Source organism: Typopeltis vanoorti, chromosome 10, assembly GCF_054136105.1.
Source record: "Typopeltis vanoorti isolate ZY-2024b chromosome 10, IOZ_Tvanoo_1.0, whole genome shotgun sequence".
NCBI lineage: Eukaryota > Metazoa > Arthropoda > Arachnida > Uropygi > Thelyphonidae > Typopeltis > Typopeltis vanoorti.
In genome coordinates, this window is record NC_143558.1 from 19,425,981 (window position 1) to 19,441,547 (window position 15,567).

General features: G+C 37.8%; 1 protein-coding gene across 1 annotated transcript in view; it reads right to left on the reverse strand.

The window, feature by feature from the left end:
* LOC150102205 (cilia- and flagella-associated protein 36-like) overlaps positions 1–15,567 on the reverse strand; it is a 63,603-nt gene that overhangs the window by 30,702 nt on the left and 17,334 nt on the right. The window contains exons 2-5 of the mRNA XM_090399206.1: positions 5,749–5,813; positions 5,355–5,462; positions 811–1,007; positions 183–303 (exon numbers count right to left, since the gene is read on the reverse strand). Coding sequence (XP_090255332.1) covers positions 183–303; positions 811–1,007; positions 5,355–5,462; positions 5,749–5,813 — 491 coding nt within the window. The remainder of the gene's footprint in view (positions 1–182; positions 304–810; positions 1,008–5,354; positions 5,463–5,748; positions 5,814–15,567) is intronic.

A 15,567-nucleotide genomic window follows, 5' to 3' on the forward strand; every position in this document is an offset into this window, starting at 1 on the left:
ATCAACAAGGATCATGGCATGCACTGCATCGATGTTTTCAGGTGTGATCACTGTGGAAGGTCTTCCTGACTTGGGGCATTTGTTGACAACAGATGCCCCAAGATTTTAAACCGGATTTTAAACTAGTTAAATCAAGAAATGCAGAAAAATCTTAGCACAAAAGACTTTTTTTCAGAACTTACTTTGTCCAGAAGTTCTTGTTCTCTTTGCCTTTCAGCTTGTAATTGTGCTTTGGTGGCCTCGATGACATTTTGATCTTCCACTTGCTGTTCTCCTTGTTGTTCTGTCTCTTCTAAGTAACGTCTACAAATTGTAAAGATGTTGTTGTCTGAGATTTGTGCATAATTGCAAAATCTTAAAAAGTTTCGGTTTTTTGAAATATTACAAATTTGAAATCTGACTTTTTAAAAAAAATTCTATATTATGAAATTTAGAAATTTCAAAATCATTACATATATAATAATAATAATAATAGGATAATTTCCCCCCTGCAAGTTCTTAATTCCATATCTCAACAAAATCGCACTAGAATTCACACTATTACAGACAATAATACGAATGTTAGAATTTAGGGTCGCAAGATGGCGTCAGTGTTATATGCAGTATCTTTCTCCTAAAAAGATTTGATTTATTGACAGATAAAGCCTAATAGTTTTCAATTTATTTTATTTTTTTATTTAAATATGTTAATAATCATTAAATAATAAATAAATAAATAATTAATTAACTAAATAATTAAATTCTAAGTTTTAATATGAATTTTTCGTAAATTCTTTCTTTTTTTTTCATATAATTCTCTGCAATACTTACTTAACCACCTCTTCCATAATTATTTTTTCCTCTTTGGATGGTTCGTAATCTTTCTCAGGAAGCAAGGAGGATGGAGGAAGTCCATATTGATAAGCCATAAGATCTATTGCTTGAAGCTGAAGTTCAATGTTTTTCTGAGTCATCATACGCTTGAACGTTTCGTAGTTATCAGCTGCCCACAACTGCTCGAATAAATTCTGTAAACAAAGAACTTAATCACACAAATAGAAATCCACTAAACATTAACGACCACATTACGTTAGGTCAGCAACCACATTTTAGAATCTAAAGCTTAGATCGCAAATTAAAATAAGAAATTTGAAGATGAAAAATTTTTAAAATGCTAAACGTTACAGAAAAATCCAAATTTACAAGACTCAAGAGTCTACAGGTGCAAGAAAATATTTTTAAGCTGGCTACAATGATCAGGTTTGTTTATCTGACAGAGAGCACTGTATTTTATAACTTTTTTTTGTAAATAAATTATAACAGAGAATTTTCAAAATAACAAGAAACTGTAGCTTGTTTAAAAACTGAGAAATTAGTACTAATATTGGAGACATCCATAACAGGTTTCTTTTTTTGTTCTTGTTGCTGTTTTTTAGAGATTTTTTTTTTGTTATAATGTACATTACAGATATGCACTGTCTTGCCAGAAGAACATACGATAATGCAAAGAACATATGATCTATGAAAATTGAAATGTGACTGGTAACTTAAATTCCTAATACAGAATTAAATGGATAGAAAAGTTGTGTTACACTAAAAGAAAAAATACTGTTCATCTCATGTAAAAAGGACTTTAGGAAGAAGTAGACACTGAGCAGATTATCATGTTTAAAAACAAAGAGGAAAAATAGATTAGATGATACACATTATTAAGATATCAAGAAAAGTAAATCAAAATGCCAATTAGAATGCTTATTCTATGTACAAATGTATATATTGTAAATAGTTGTATATATATTTATTTTGAGTGTACATAGATGTTTTGGTGTAAATAAAATATAAAATACAAACGGCGATTAATTTCATACTTCATAACAAGAGTTCATGCCCAGCAATGCTCAAACATACATACATACATACATACATCTTCAAGGCCCACTCTTCCTAATTGGGGTGTGGGGGAAAAAGCTGCAAGAGGAACTTCCAATGGTCACGATCCTCTGCCACCAAGCTCAGGTGTTCTGGTGGGATTCCCAAACGTGTCCACCCAAGGTTTTGGATATAGTCTATCCAGCGAGTCCTTCGCCTTCCACGTGGCCTCCCACCCTCTGGCTTGGCAAAGAGGGCCTGCTGAGGGAGCCTCTCTTGTGGCATTCTGACCAGATGCCCATACCAGCGTAACTGTGATCTCTCAACACGGAGAAGCAGCGGTTGAGTATTGAGGGTTTCCCGAATTGCAGAGCTTCTGACTCTGTCGAGTTTTGTCAGCCCCGCAGTCCCTCAAAGGAACCTCATTTCAGACGCTTGGATTCGTGTCCGCATTCTTTCGGTCATTACCCAACTCTCATGACCATAGGTGAGGATGGGAACATAGACTGTATTGAAGACAGCCAGCTTTGCCTTCTGGCTTAACTCCCGCTTCAATACTATCGAACGGCCAAGCTCCCGCAATATTGAGCTTGCTAAGCCAATTCGAGTATCTAGCTCTACGTCCCATTTTCCATCATTCGTGAATATGGACCCAAGGTATTTAAACTTCTCCACCTGTCTCATTGGGACTCCACTTACATTTAGAGTGCACTGGGATGGTTGTCTTGAGACCACAAACGTTTCAGTTTTGGCCACACTGATCTTCATTCCGGCGTCTGCACAAACAGCTACAAACCTATCCAGGGTCCGCTGGAGGTCATCTGTGGAAGAGCTAAGCAGAACTAGGTCATCTGCAAAAAGCAGACGTCCAATGCTACATTTTCCAATTCTGGCACACTCACTGCCTCGGCTGTGCCTATCGATCCAGTCCATAAATATTATGAAAAGGAGGGGTGACAGAACACACCCTAACTAACACCCTAATATATAAAATGCTCAAACATTTTATTTATTATTTCATTTATTAGATTATTTTATATATTTTTCATATTTGTTTGCATTTGTTGGTCTGTCAACTGTTCTGGCAATATATGTGTGTATAGTTTTAAAAATGCGTAATGAAATATTTGAAATATTTTGGTTGGAAGAGAGAGCCTGTGTAGCTCAGTGGATGTGGCGTTTGCATACCACAGCGCTTGGCCGCACGAAGGAAGACTTGGTTTCGAATCTAGTCGCGACTAGAGGAAATTTTTCTAAGCCTTTTTTCGACCGGTTCCCGAGTTAGTCGATCTCTGGCACGGGCAAGCAGGTTTTTCCTCCCGGAAACTCGGGTTTTTCGTCCAGTAAACTCAATAAAATCGACCGTAGAACCCACATTATTTCAGACATTAAATATATTGTGTTAGGGGTTAGGGACCACGAGATGGCGGCACATTTAAGCCGTCTCTCTTCACTGAGTACCGCTTAATTAGTGATAGCCTTGGGCCATCTCTGATTGGTACCAGTGAAGATTGATCTGCCCACTCGGTCTCCAAAAGTTAGATAGGGCTAAATGGCCTCGCCTACTCCCCGTATACGGGAATAAAAAAAAGGCGTTAGCTGATTTTTTTTTTTTTTTTTTTGGGTCGGAAGAGGCCTAAGTTCGATTCTCGTGGTGACGAGAGGAATCTTTATATGGAATTTTTCAATTGAAGGTAAATTAGCCAATCTCATACGAAGGTAGCAGGATTTTTTTCTCCTGGAGACTCAGGTTTTTCATCTCGCATACAGGCAAATCGCCCATCAGAATACACGCAATTTACAGATAAAAAATATTGTTGTTAGTGGTGTTGGGCGGTAGATGGCGTTAGTAGTTGTGTGTAGAAGGAGAATTAAGTAGTAGGGGAGAATTGAGATGTACACCCTCTGTCCAAAAAGAAACCGAACTTTTCGAAAACTGAAGAGACTAGTGGCGCCACCTGTTGTGTTTTTTGTCGAAAGAGGCAACCATCATTACTATTGTGTCGATTGTTTATGACATTTGTTTCATTAGAAGCCAAGTTATAGTGGCAAGAGTGACAGTGTGTTTTGACGAACGGTCGGTCGTTATGATATTCATGCCGTACGCGACGAATTCTCGCTATCAATCGCTTCAAAACTTCGAGATAAAACTCACCATTGACCGTTTGTCCAGCCGGAACGACTTTGTGGATAATGCCCTTGGAATCGCAGAAAACAAATCAACATTGTCTTTACTTTTGACTTCTCCAAGCGACTTTTTTTCGGATGCCCCTCTTCTGGTGGTCTCCACTCAGCACTGTGGCACTTTGTTTCGGGCTCATACTCAAAACACCACATTTCGTCACCAGTAACGATAGTTTCAAGAAAGTTTGAGTCCATACGAGCGGTTTCAATGAGGTCCTTACAGTGTTCAATTCGATACATATTTTGGTCGTCGGTCAACTTGTGGGGAACAAATCGCGAATTCAATTGATGAAGGCCCAAACTCTCGGTCAAAATGTTGTGCACAGTTGATTTTGGAATCCCCAATTCATCTTCAATCAATCTCATGGACGATTTCGGGTTTTCTTTGATGAAATCACGCACTTTTTTGATGTTAACTTCGCTCAGTCCGGTTTTTGGACATCCGGTCTTTTCGTCGTCGTCAAGCGTCTCACGACCACTTCGAAATCGCTTAAACCAATCGTAAACTTCAGTACGCAGGGCCGGCGCTACCATTTAAGCAAACTAGGAAACCGCCTAGGGGGCAAGCCATGAAGGGGCACAAAACTTCAAGCTATGCTTTATTCATACTTTACTAAAATATCAAAATTAAATAGTGATATATGATTTAGGTATCGATTCTTTTTCCTTATCCCTCACACATTACACTCTTTTACTATTTAACTCTTGGTTCTTTTTTGTTCCTTACCTAAATGATTTGAACTTACCGCTATTTAAAATTCAGTTAAGATAAATATTTTAAGACTTTAACATTTTAAAATATTAAATTTCGGTATTTTATAACTTTTTTTTGTAAATAAATTATAACAGAGAATTTTCAAATTAATTAAAAAAAATTAAAAAAAGCCCTATTAATTTAACCTGAAAGTCAATTTTATTTTGTTTAATGTCAATTAGAAACATTTTAGATTATGAAATAAGGGGCACACTTGTAAACTTTGCCTAGGGCACAAAATAACCTCACACCCATAGTGTCAGTACGGGATAAATATTCATCACCGTATGCTTTTTGAAGCATTTGATACGTTTCGGTAAAACCTTTACCAAGTTTAACACAAAAGTCAATCGCAGTCTCTGTTTGAAATTCATTTTCCGAACGTTCGTCAAAACACACTGTCACTCTTGGCACTATAACTCGGCTTCTAATGAAACAAATGTCATAAACAGTTGACACAACACTAACGAAGGTTGCCGCTTTCGACAACAAAAAAGATACAAGAGGTGGCGCCACTAATGCTGCTTTTGCAATAATACGGTATTTTTTCTCGTCGCTATTCACTTACTCTTCGGAACTGAGAATGTATACTTCTGGTAGTTTCTCCACAGGCTTGTTCAAATTGCTCGGGAGTAATGCCCAGATCTTCCATATGACTTCCCAACATGGCATCCACCTAAAAAAAAAAAAAAGTATTTTTATATCATAAATTAAAGTTCTTTCCACATTAGCATATTGCTATTTCTTGCATTTATAAAATAATGCCACTGACACATAATGACGTCATTTATTTGAATGCTTGTCAATTTCACACAAGCACAGGAAATTACGTTAGGATGCAATGCTTGTCCGATTTAACTATTTAAAAAATTCAAATAAATAGCAAATCTATCGTAATCATGTAAAGAATCTAAGATTATTTACCTAAAGATTATGATCACGCGAGAATTACAATAACTTACCAAATTCCTATATTCTTCATAGACTTTCTTGTATTCTTCTTCATTTGCTGCTTCTGGTTCAAACACTGTCATGAAATAAATATATACTTAATCAACACAGATGATCATAACTTGTCAAATAACATCAATGAAGAATCAAAGATCAATTAATCAGATAAACTAATCAAGTGATGGACCAAATAATAAAATTAAACAAAACGGAAATTGTGCAATACAGATCAAACATAGAAAATTAAGAATAACTGGATATGCTGATGATATAATCTAACAGTAAATGAAGATGATCTACAGAGATTACTAAATACATTCAATAATACAGCAGAAAAGTAAAATATGAAGATAGTAACAGGAAAAAATAAAATAAAACTGACAATTCCTAGAGAACCCATTAGAAGTAAATGAAAAACAAAGCAAAAAACTATTTTTAACCAAGGAAGAACTAGCACGAGTCCTTGGTAAAGTTCGTGAGATCAGTAATAAAATAGGATGTCAATCCATTCGTAGCAAGACAAAGATTATGGAAATATCGAGAAAGTAGTGTATCTTAACAGAGAAAGAAATGAGGACGTCAGCAAGATCAAATACCTGGGATTCATTATTAATGTGAAGGATTTCTGTTGAAGACATCGGGCGAAGATTAGGAATGGCTAAAACAATAGAGAACTGTCTAAAATCTGAAAGAATCGATCTATCTCCACAGGAAAAAAGTTAAAGATTCTGGATGCAGCTGTTTTCCCAAGCGAGTTTTGGATGTCAGATTTGAAATCTAAAGAAGTGTGATAGGAAAATGATAGCTGCTTTTGAGATATAGTGTTTTAGAAGGCTGTGGAGGATATCATATACTGAAAGGTAGACAACTGGATGGGTACTAAAAAGGATCGGTAGAACACTAAGGCTCCTTGAAGATATTTACAGAAATACTTTGGCAACATTGAAAGGATTTGTGAAGGAACTCTCAAAACAGTAATAAAAGCTAAAGTTCCTGTAAAAAGAGGAAAATATAGACCCTTAATAAGATAGATGGATGATTTGTCTGGAGAGACTGATTTTCAGAGATTTTATTCCTCCAGAAGGGCATACAATAGGACCAACGGGTGAGAACTGGTGTGGCACATCACTGAGGAATGGAGCGTCTGATGATCTCCAATGAATAAATGGACTATAAATCGTGAAAACTTTGGAAATAAATGGAAACTATTTTTGATATTCATGTAAAGACGTTAATGGACACAGTGTGAGGAACAAACAGTCATAACGCCCACCATAATAAGATGTAGAATCTCCTTTTTCTGAGATGACTACAGCAATCCTATGGGGCATACTTTCCACAAGCATATGACACCGATCAATTCGAACTTTAGACCATTCTTTCTGTAGACATGTAATGAAGTCCTGGACTGTTGGGACGGACGTCTCTTCACTTCATCCGACGCTCTAGTTCATCCTAGAGATGTTCAATAGGGTTGACATCACGGCTTTGTGGAGGGCTCCGAATTTCATAGTTGGGGTTATGCACTCTGATAAGAGACATTCACCGGACATCCGCCATACCCAAACTCGTCCAGCTACTCGGTGGAATGATTCGTCTCTCCATAACACAGCTTTCCAAGTATCCACGTTCCACTGTACACTCCCTTTGCACCACTGAAGACGACGCTACATGTTAGTTCGAGTAATGTAGGGCTTGTTTTGCGGTCCTACCATGGAAACCCATGGTAGGACCGCTGTTGTGAGCATCGGTTCTGAATGTTTTTGTGCAGATTCGTGTTCCAATCGTTGCCCTGAACTCCACATTCAATGTGTCTTCCGACGAATGCCGGATTTTACATATTATCCTTCGTAGCACCCTACGGTCACGTTCGGTTAGAGTGTGACAAATTAGGCCATCCTGCGTTACCTAGGATGGCCTAATTTGTCACAATTTTCAGAACACACAGGCCTGCAGTATGACATCCTCTCACAATGCTTCTTTCAAACTCCATTAATTCCCTTCTTGCAGCCAATTTAAACAGACAGAATTGCGCTGATTTGGAGCATCATTTTTCCCCAATTTATACCAACTACAAGCACGTGACTCGTTACATGGCACGGTGCACTTTGCCCATTGGGATGTCTGTTTACTATTTTCCAAGCACTGTATAAAAGTCTATAGAATTCGTAAATTTTTTTCTTACAAATCACTTCCAAGGTGATGTAGTTACTTCGAAAGTGCTTCCCTTTGGCATTTCAACAGTTTGTTCCAAACTTTAGAGGTTCCGTTAGGTTGAGAGCACTGTTATGTAATATCAAAAATGGAATCTGTAGCTATTACATCTTGCACTGAAAATCATGGACCTTTGAGATTGCCCGTAAAGGTTGGTCGATTGGTAGAGCCGCTGTTACTATGGCTCACAAAAAATTTAAGCAAGTTTTAACGCGGTTAGTAGTTGGAAGAGATCAATCGTTCGATGGTGTTGGCACACATCTCCCTCGATGAGTCTTTGGACTCCCTGGAGGTGTCACATAATAATAATAATAATTTCTTTTATATTTGTAAATAAGCAAAATTCACTGGTGAGTGGCCATGATCGTATTTCATTTGAAAACGTCATTCCATGAAATGGGATTTTAGCCTTTTCCAAAACGATCTGAATCACTTGTCTCCGTAAACCGTTATTATTATTATTATTATTATTATTACGTACATGTCCATGGAGTTCAAGGATTTATCGCAGAAGGATATACACTGTACAATCCAGTATCCACTACGCCACCTACGGCCCATTAACAGTAATTTTTCTGTTAACTACCTGCGTTCTATGGCGGATTTGGCTGTATGAGGAATAAAAATCCCGAGTTTCGGGTTTTTTCATGCCTCATAGTAGGAAACACCTCAACCTCCGTTTGAGACCTCTAACTCACCTTCAGTTGAAGACGTCCATATCAAGATTCCTATCATCATGATGGGAATCGAACTCAGATTTTTTCCAGTCGAATGGCACATTATTCTCTCGTTCTTCAATCTGTGCTACAATTCTATCATGAAAATTATCGTGATATACTCTTTAAACTTTTCCGCGCATACTTTAGAACAGCCGAACTGCTTGAAAATAATTTGGTCACATGACCAAACCATCTCAACCTTGCCTCCTGTATCTTCGCTCCTAAGTTTGTAATTTTCACTGTTCCCCTCAGATAGTCATTTCTCAGACGATCCTTTCTGGTCACACCGCACATCCACCTAAGCATTCTCATCTCGGCTACTTCCATCCTGCTGATGTTATTTTTCCTCAGAGCCACAGTTTCTATAGCATACGTCATAGCTGGCCTCACAACTGTTCTATAGATTTTGCCTTTCAGATTGATCGGCACCCTCTTATCGCGTAACACTCTGGCGATCTCCCTCCAGTTCCTTCAACCCTCTTTTATCCTGCATCCCACTTCCTTCTCAGCTCCTCCATCTTCTTCCACTGTTGAACCTAAGTATCTAAAGTCCTTCACCTTCCTGATGACATTTCCTTCCAGCTCCAGATCTGTCTCCTGGCCGCTGTCCACTGTGCAACACATATACTCTGTCTTACTTCTGCTCAGTCTCATACCTCTCTCTTCCAGTACTTTTCTCCATCTTTCCAGTTTAATTCTCACTTCTTCTCTTGAATCTGCACACAGCAAGATTTCATCTGCATACGACATTGTCGAAGGCGCATCTTCTCTCACCTCCTCCATCACAATATTAAACAGAAACGGACTTAATGCTGACCCTTGATGCAAGCCAATTGTTACTTGAAAACTTTCTGTCTGTCCCAGACAGGTCCGAACACTTGTCTTCACATTTCTGTACATCTCCCGCACCAACCTGACATATTTCTCTGGAACCTTCTTCTCCCTCAGACACCTCCAGACTTCTTGCCTTGGCATTCTATCGTATGCTTTCTCCAGATCAATAAATGCCAGATGTAGCTCTCGTTGTTTCTCTCAAAACTTTTCCATCATCTGCGGTAACCCAAAGATAGCATCTGTTGTTGATCTACCAGGCATGAAGCCAAATTGTTCCTTTGCAATCAAGAACCTTTTCTAGGATTTTCATTGTGTGGGACATCAACTTTATTCCTCTGTAATTTTTACAGTCTTGTGCATCCCCTTTACTCTTGTGGATGGGGACAAGAGTACTCTCCCTCCATTCCTCACGTATATTTTCCTGTTGGCAAACTTTCATGAACAGGTCCCACAGCAGGTCAATTCCCTCTTCCCCCAGTGCCTTCCATGCCTCCACTGGAATCCTGTCGGGACCCACCGATTTTCCATTCCTCATCCTCTTTATGGCCTCCATCACTTCCACTCTATTGATGTTCTGCACCATCCCCTCAGAAGGTTGCCCATCTTCTCGGTGAGTCCTTGCATTTTCCTCATTCAAAATTCCCTCAAAGTATATTCTCCATCTGTTTCTTATGTCCACATCCCTCCATAATACTCTTCCTTCAGCGTCTTTGATCTGCCTCACATGTAAGATGTCCTTTGCTGCTTTATTTCTACATTTTGCTAGTTGGTAAATTTTCCTCTGTCCTTCCTTTGTTTCTAATTGATCATACAGATCTTGATATGCCATGGCCTTTGCCTCTGCCACAATTCGCTTCGCTTCTTGCTTTCTCTCTCTGTACACCTCTCTGTCCACTTCCACTCTTGACTCATCCCACTTCTACTTTGCCTTCCTCTTAGCTGTCACTGCCACTTGTACATTATTATTCCACCACCAACCCTCCTTCTGCTCTCTAATCTTTCCATTAGCACCTCGATTGCACAGCTCAGGATTACTTTTGAATTATGTTTCCATCAATCTTGTATACTTTCCAGTCAATCCAAAATCCTCTCTAACACCCCCTCCGTAAAGCGATTCCTCACACTCTCTTCTTTTAAGCGAAACCACTTAATTGTCTTCATCCCATGGCTTCCAGAGGGTCTTATCTTCGATCTTATTTTAAAGTCTGCACACAGCAGTCGGTGTTGCTATGCCACTTGATCTGTTGGAATTACTTTACAATTTGTCACAACCTTTTAAGATGTTTTCTTCTAGTCAAAATGTAATCAATTTGTGAGCTGTTGTTTCCACTCCTAAATGTTATCAAATGTTCTTCCCTCTTGTAGAAAAACGAGTTCACAATTGCCAGATCAAACGCTACTGCAAAGTCCACAACCCTCTCTTCTTCCTGGTTCATCATTCCCACTCCGCGCCCACCATGCACCCTTTCACAGTCTCTATTCTGTCTCCATATATGTCCGTTCAAGTCTCCTCCGACAATCGCCATCTCATTTTCTTCCAGTTCCCTCATTTCTTCATCTAACACGTTCCAGAACTCATTTTTCTCCTCTGCTGTACAGCCAACTTGCGGGGCATATACACATAAGACGACCACCCGCTCTTCTCCAAAACCCAATTTCATTCGCATGATCCTGTCATTCCTTCTACCCACTTCCAGTACTTCGCCCTTCATTCTGCCACCCACCACAATTCATACACCATTTCTTTCCTCGTTATTCGCTCCAGAGTAGAACAATTTATATCCATCACCCAGTTCCTTTGCCTTTCCTCCCTTCCACCTTGTCTCCTGCACACATAAAATGTCCAACTTCCTCTTCCTCATTATGTCTGCCACCTCTCTTCTCCTTTCAATCATGCTTCCAACATTCAGTGTTCCCACTCGCAACATCCTCTCCACCTGCTGGGCTCGCTTCTTTAACCGCACCCGCCCTTGATGCGGTAGCCCTCGTCCGCTTCTCGCAGCTGTAGGGCGATGTGGCTGCGCGTCGCTTAAGGGGTACGCCCTAGCCCTTATACTATTTTCTCTTTGACTCATATCATAGCTAGAGCTGGCAGTGAAGTTTTACGACCGGATGCCCTTCCTGACATCATCCTAAAAAATAAAAATAAATAAATAAAAATCAACCAGTCGTAGTTTAACATATTTTAAGCAGAAGCGTTGCCAAAAGACTATAAGGGAATCTTTTGTTTGATTTATTTGTTCTTAAATAATTACTGCATTTTATTCTTCTCATTGCGTTACTATATCCTTTAAATATTATTAAAATGTTAATAATATTAATTATTTTTAATTATCCTATTATTCATGTTTTATTATTATTATTGAAACAGCGCAAAAAAGGTAGATTTACATGCTACCGTGCACGTACAAAATAAACACATAAAATACTTCTCGTACGTTACCTTCGTGTAAGGTCGTATAATTACGTTCAGTTGCATTTTATCTGATAATTTATTTGTCTGTGTTTCCTGTTGAATTGGCCAGTTCTGCTAAATATAACTAAGCATCTTACATATATGGCCTTTAGAAAAGACATGTTTATCAGAAGCCTGCAAGCTGTCGCAGTAATTATATCTGATGGCGTAGGGATATTGATTATTGATTGAGACAGGTTAGACATGTACCTTGCTTGGTAGTTGAACAAGGAGTTCGATTCACCTCCTGCAGGGCGTCGCAATTCTCTTGAAGCACGCACGCACAAACACGCACACACAAAATTCACAGAACTTCCCATGGTTTTACATTAAAGAAAAGGAAGAAGCATGACGCTAAAATAATTAGTCTTCTATAGAGACATGAGCTTGTCATTATGTGGAACGGAAGACATTGTATTTTTTGTTATTTTCAAGAACATCGGAATAAGATGATCGGAATTTTTATTTTAATTCACAACACGGCGTTTTGTCCTAATAAGTGTAAACATACAAATTGGTAGAGAAAACAGTGAGGACTAACAAACATGACAATTATTATGTAGTTGTAGAAGAGATTGATGATATTTTAAAATATTTCTAATTGTATGTGTTGCATTGTTCAGAACGTTGTGCATGTTTACGCATTCACGTCAACGTATTTGGTTAATGCAAGGCTAGGATGCATTCAGACAAGTTGATACTTGCTATTTAGATGTTTAGGATCTAATGTCATTTAATCGCACCATAGTCGATAAACACCCGGATATTGCATTGGGCTATGTCGAGGTTTTGTGGATCAAAGTAGTGATCTCATCTTGATACAGGGGATAAATACTAGTTTGATTTTATATTTCTTGAGCATGTTTGCTAGTTTCAGGAAAAGAGAGCTAATAAATGATGAATCCTCTGTTTTCTTCTTCATTAGAAATTTCTATGGTCTCATATCGATTGAGTAGTCTAGAGATGATGTGGTCATTATAGCCATTTTGAAGAAAACTGTTTTTTAAATGTTGAATTCTTTGGCTACTTCATCCTTGTCAATGAGCTCTTGCTCCTAGAGTGGAAATGATACCCAATTTTTGAGGTCTACAATGATTGGAAGATGTTGTAGATATCTGACAATATGTGAAGGCTGTAGGAATATTGACTTTTAATTTTCCCGATTCCTTAGTTGGTAGAAGGTCCGAAAATGGGAATGCACCATTAGATTCTAATTCATAGGCGAATTTTATGTTAGGGTGTTGAAGATTCAGGTACTCATGAAAAAAACAGAAGTTCCAGACTAAGAATATATGTCACCGTACATTTTCCATAAGATATAATATACACTTGAAGATTAATTCATCTCTCACTTAAAGACAATCAGAAACAACCATGTTTCACTTTATAAGATGGGGTAAAACCCAAACGACTATTTAGTTATAACAAATTCCTTCAACGTATTTCTCCAAACGATCTATTTAAAAACGAACCAACATTACACATCAACCACACACTAATTCTTCGAATTTATAAATTCGAAATGGATTTATAAATTGACACTCTTCTGGAAACTATGACTCTAGCTACACTATTTGTGCATCCATTGATTTCGCCTATATCCAAAATATCACATATCCTCAGCCAATCAATTCTTCTGTATTCCAATTAATTAAAAGATTATAATAAGTGCTTTTCATTCTTCGATAAAATATAAATACAAAAAAAAAAAAATGAAAATACGGTTAATTTATTCTTTCTTAAGAATGTGATACTTAATAAATTTATTTTATTTCTTGTTTTATTCATTAACTGCATTTCATTAAAGAAACTTAATTAGTAATGTATCTTATTTCTCATATTTTTTTAATTTACTTCAATGTACACAGAGATACAAAGAAGAATATGGTAAAGCTCATAAAAGTCAACGTAGAAATCAAAATAATTCCACTTAACAGTAAGACTATTTTATTGTTATCCAAATCTCAGTGAAAACTACGCAAAAAGACAACTAATATTTATTTAATGACATTAAAATATTTTACCAAATTGCGTTATTCAAAATAACAGTGAATGATAATGAATTAAAAATATTAACAAAGAGATTTTTGGAATGTACACATTTAGCTAAGTTGCGTGCTTCGAATATGAAAATATGTCGTATCTCAGTTGTTATCTCCTAAACAGTGTTGTTAACCGTGAAGCAACCGTACTAGGTAATATCATTTTGATTGGTTTCATTATCAAGAGATATCGTGAAGCACAGAATGTTGGACTGCTGGAAGATATTTCAAGCTAACAGAACTGGTTTGACAAGGAGGGGGTTTAACAGCTATGCGTATTTGTTCGTCTGCTTCGTTTCACTGTACGTACGGCACATGCGCTATAGCTACATGACAGGTATATAAAGAAAAATAAAAACCATGAATCCCTCAACTGGGTTGAAGATTGCGGCTCGCTTGTTAGTGTTGTGATTACGATAAGACGATTTCAGTTTTGATTCCAGGTAGCGGATTAGGAGTTAAGATTAGGATTAGCTGAGTCGTATAAAGCCTAGTGAATGTAATATCGTTTAGTTTGACGATTAATGTCTGTTGAGTTTTGGTTTAGATTCGGTAAGTAATTTTGTCCAGAAAACTTTTAAGTGCAAAATTTTGCTACCTATACTGGTAGATCGATTTGATCTACGGGATATTTACATTGGGCTCCAGGACCCAATTCTCAAACTTTATTCTAACAGAGTTATTATCTCCTATCAGACATGTCAAAACCTCTCAATGAAAGCATATTCGAAGAAGTTTACAGAGAATTTCTAAGATTAGGAAAACTATTGATCGACAACTGGCCAGGGAAAATAAAGCTGTTAGATACATTCCCCCCTCCCCACCCCTACAGCAGTCGAGGATAGGATGGATGATTTAAATGATGGAAGTATGTTGACTGAACCAGAATTAGGACACTCCACGAATATAGAGGATGCTGCATCCTTAGATAATACTCTGCAGTTTTTGGAAACCAACACAGAATTCCAAACGGTCAAAAAGAAAAGAAAAATCTCCTCTACTGCACATACACCCAAAACAGCGGAGAAAGAACCAGATAATGAACTTAAAGAAAGGGTACCCCCAGTCGTCCTAAGGACCAAGGAGCACTGGACGTCCGTTGCATCCGCACTGAAATCGTCAGATATGACCTTCATGAAAGCCAGAAACACAGAAGAAGGGATATGCATACAACCTAAAACGTCATCAGACTACAGAAAAATAACCAAACTTGTAGACAACAACAACCCGCCATACCACACTTTTGCACTCAACAGTGAGAAAAATCTTAAAGTAGTATTAAGGGGAGTAACTGAAACATTACAAATAGAAGACCTCACTGCAGACCTCCAATTTAAGGGATTTAGCCCAATTAAAGTCAGCCGAATGCGGAGAGCTGATAAAACATCCTATCCCCTAATTCTAGTGGAAATAAGTAAAGACCAAAAACATATATACAATCTCCAAACCATCTGTGATCTAGTCATAAAAGTTGAGGCATTGAAATATAAATCAACTACAACCTAGTGTCATAGATGACAGAAGATTGGGCACGCACAACGACGCTGCAAGGCTGAATTTCGTTGC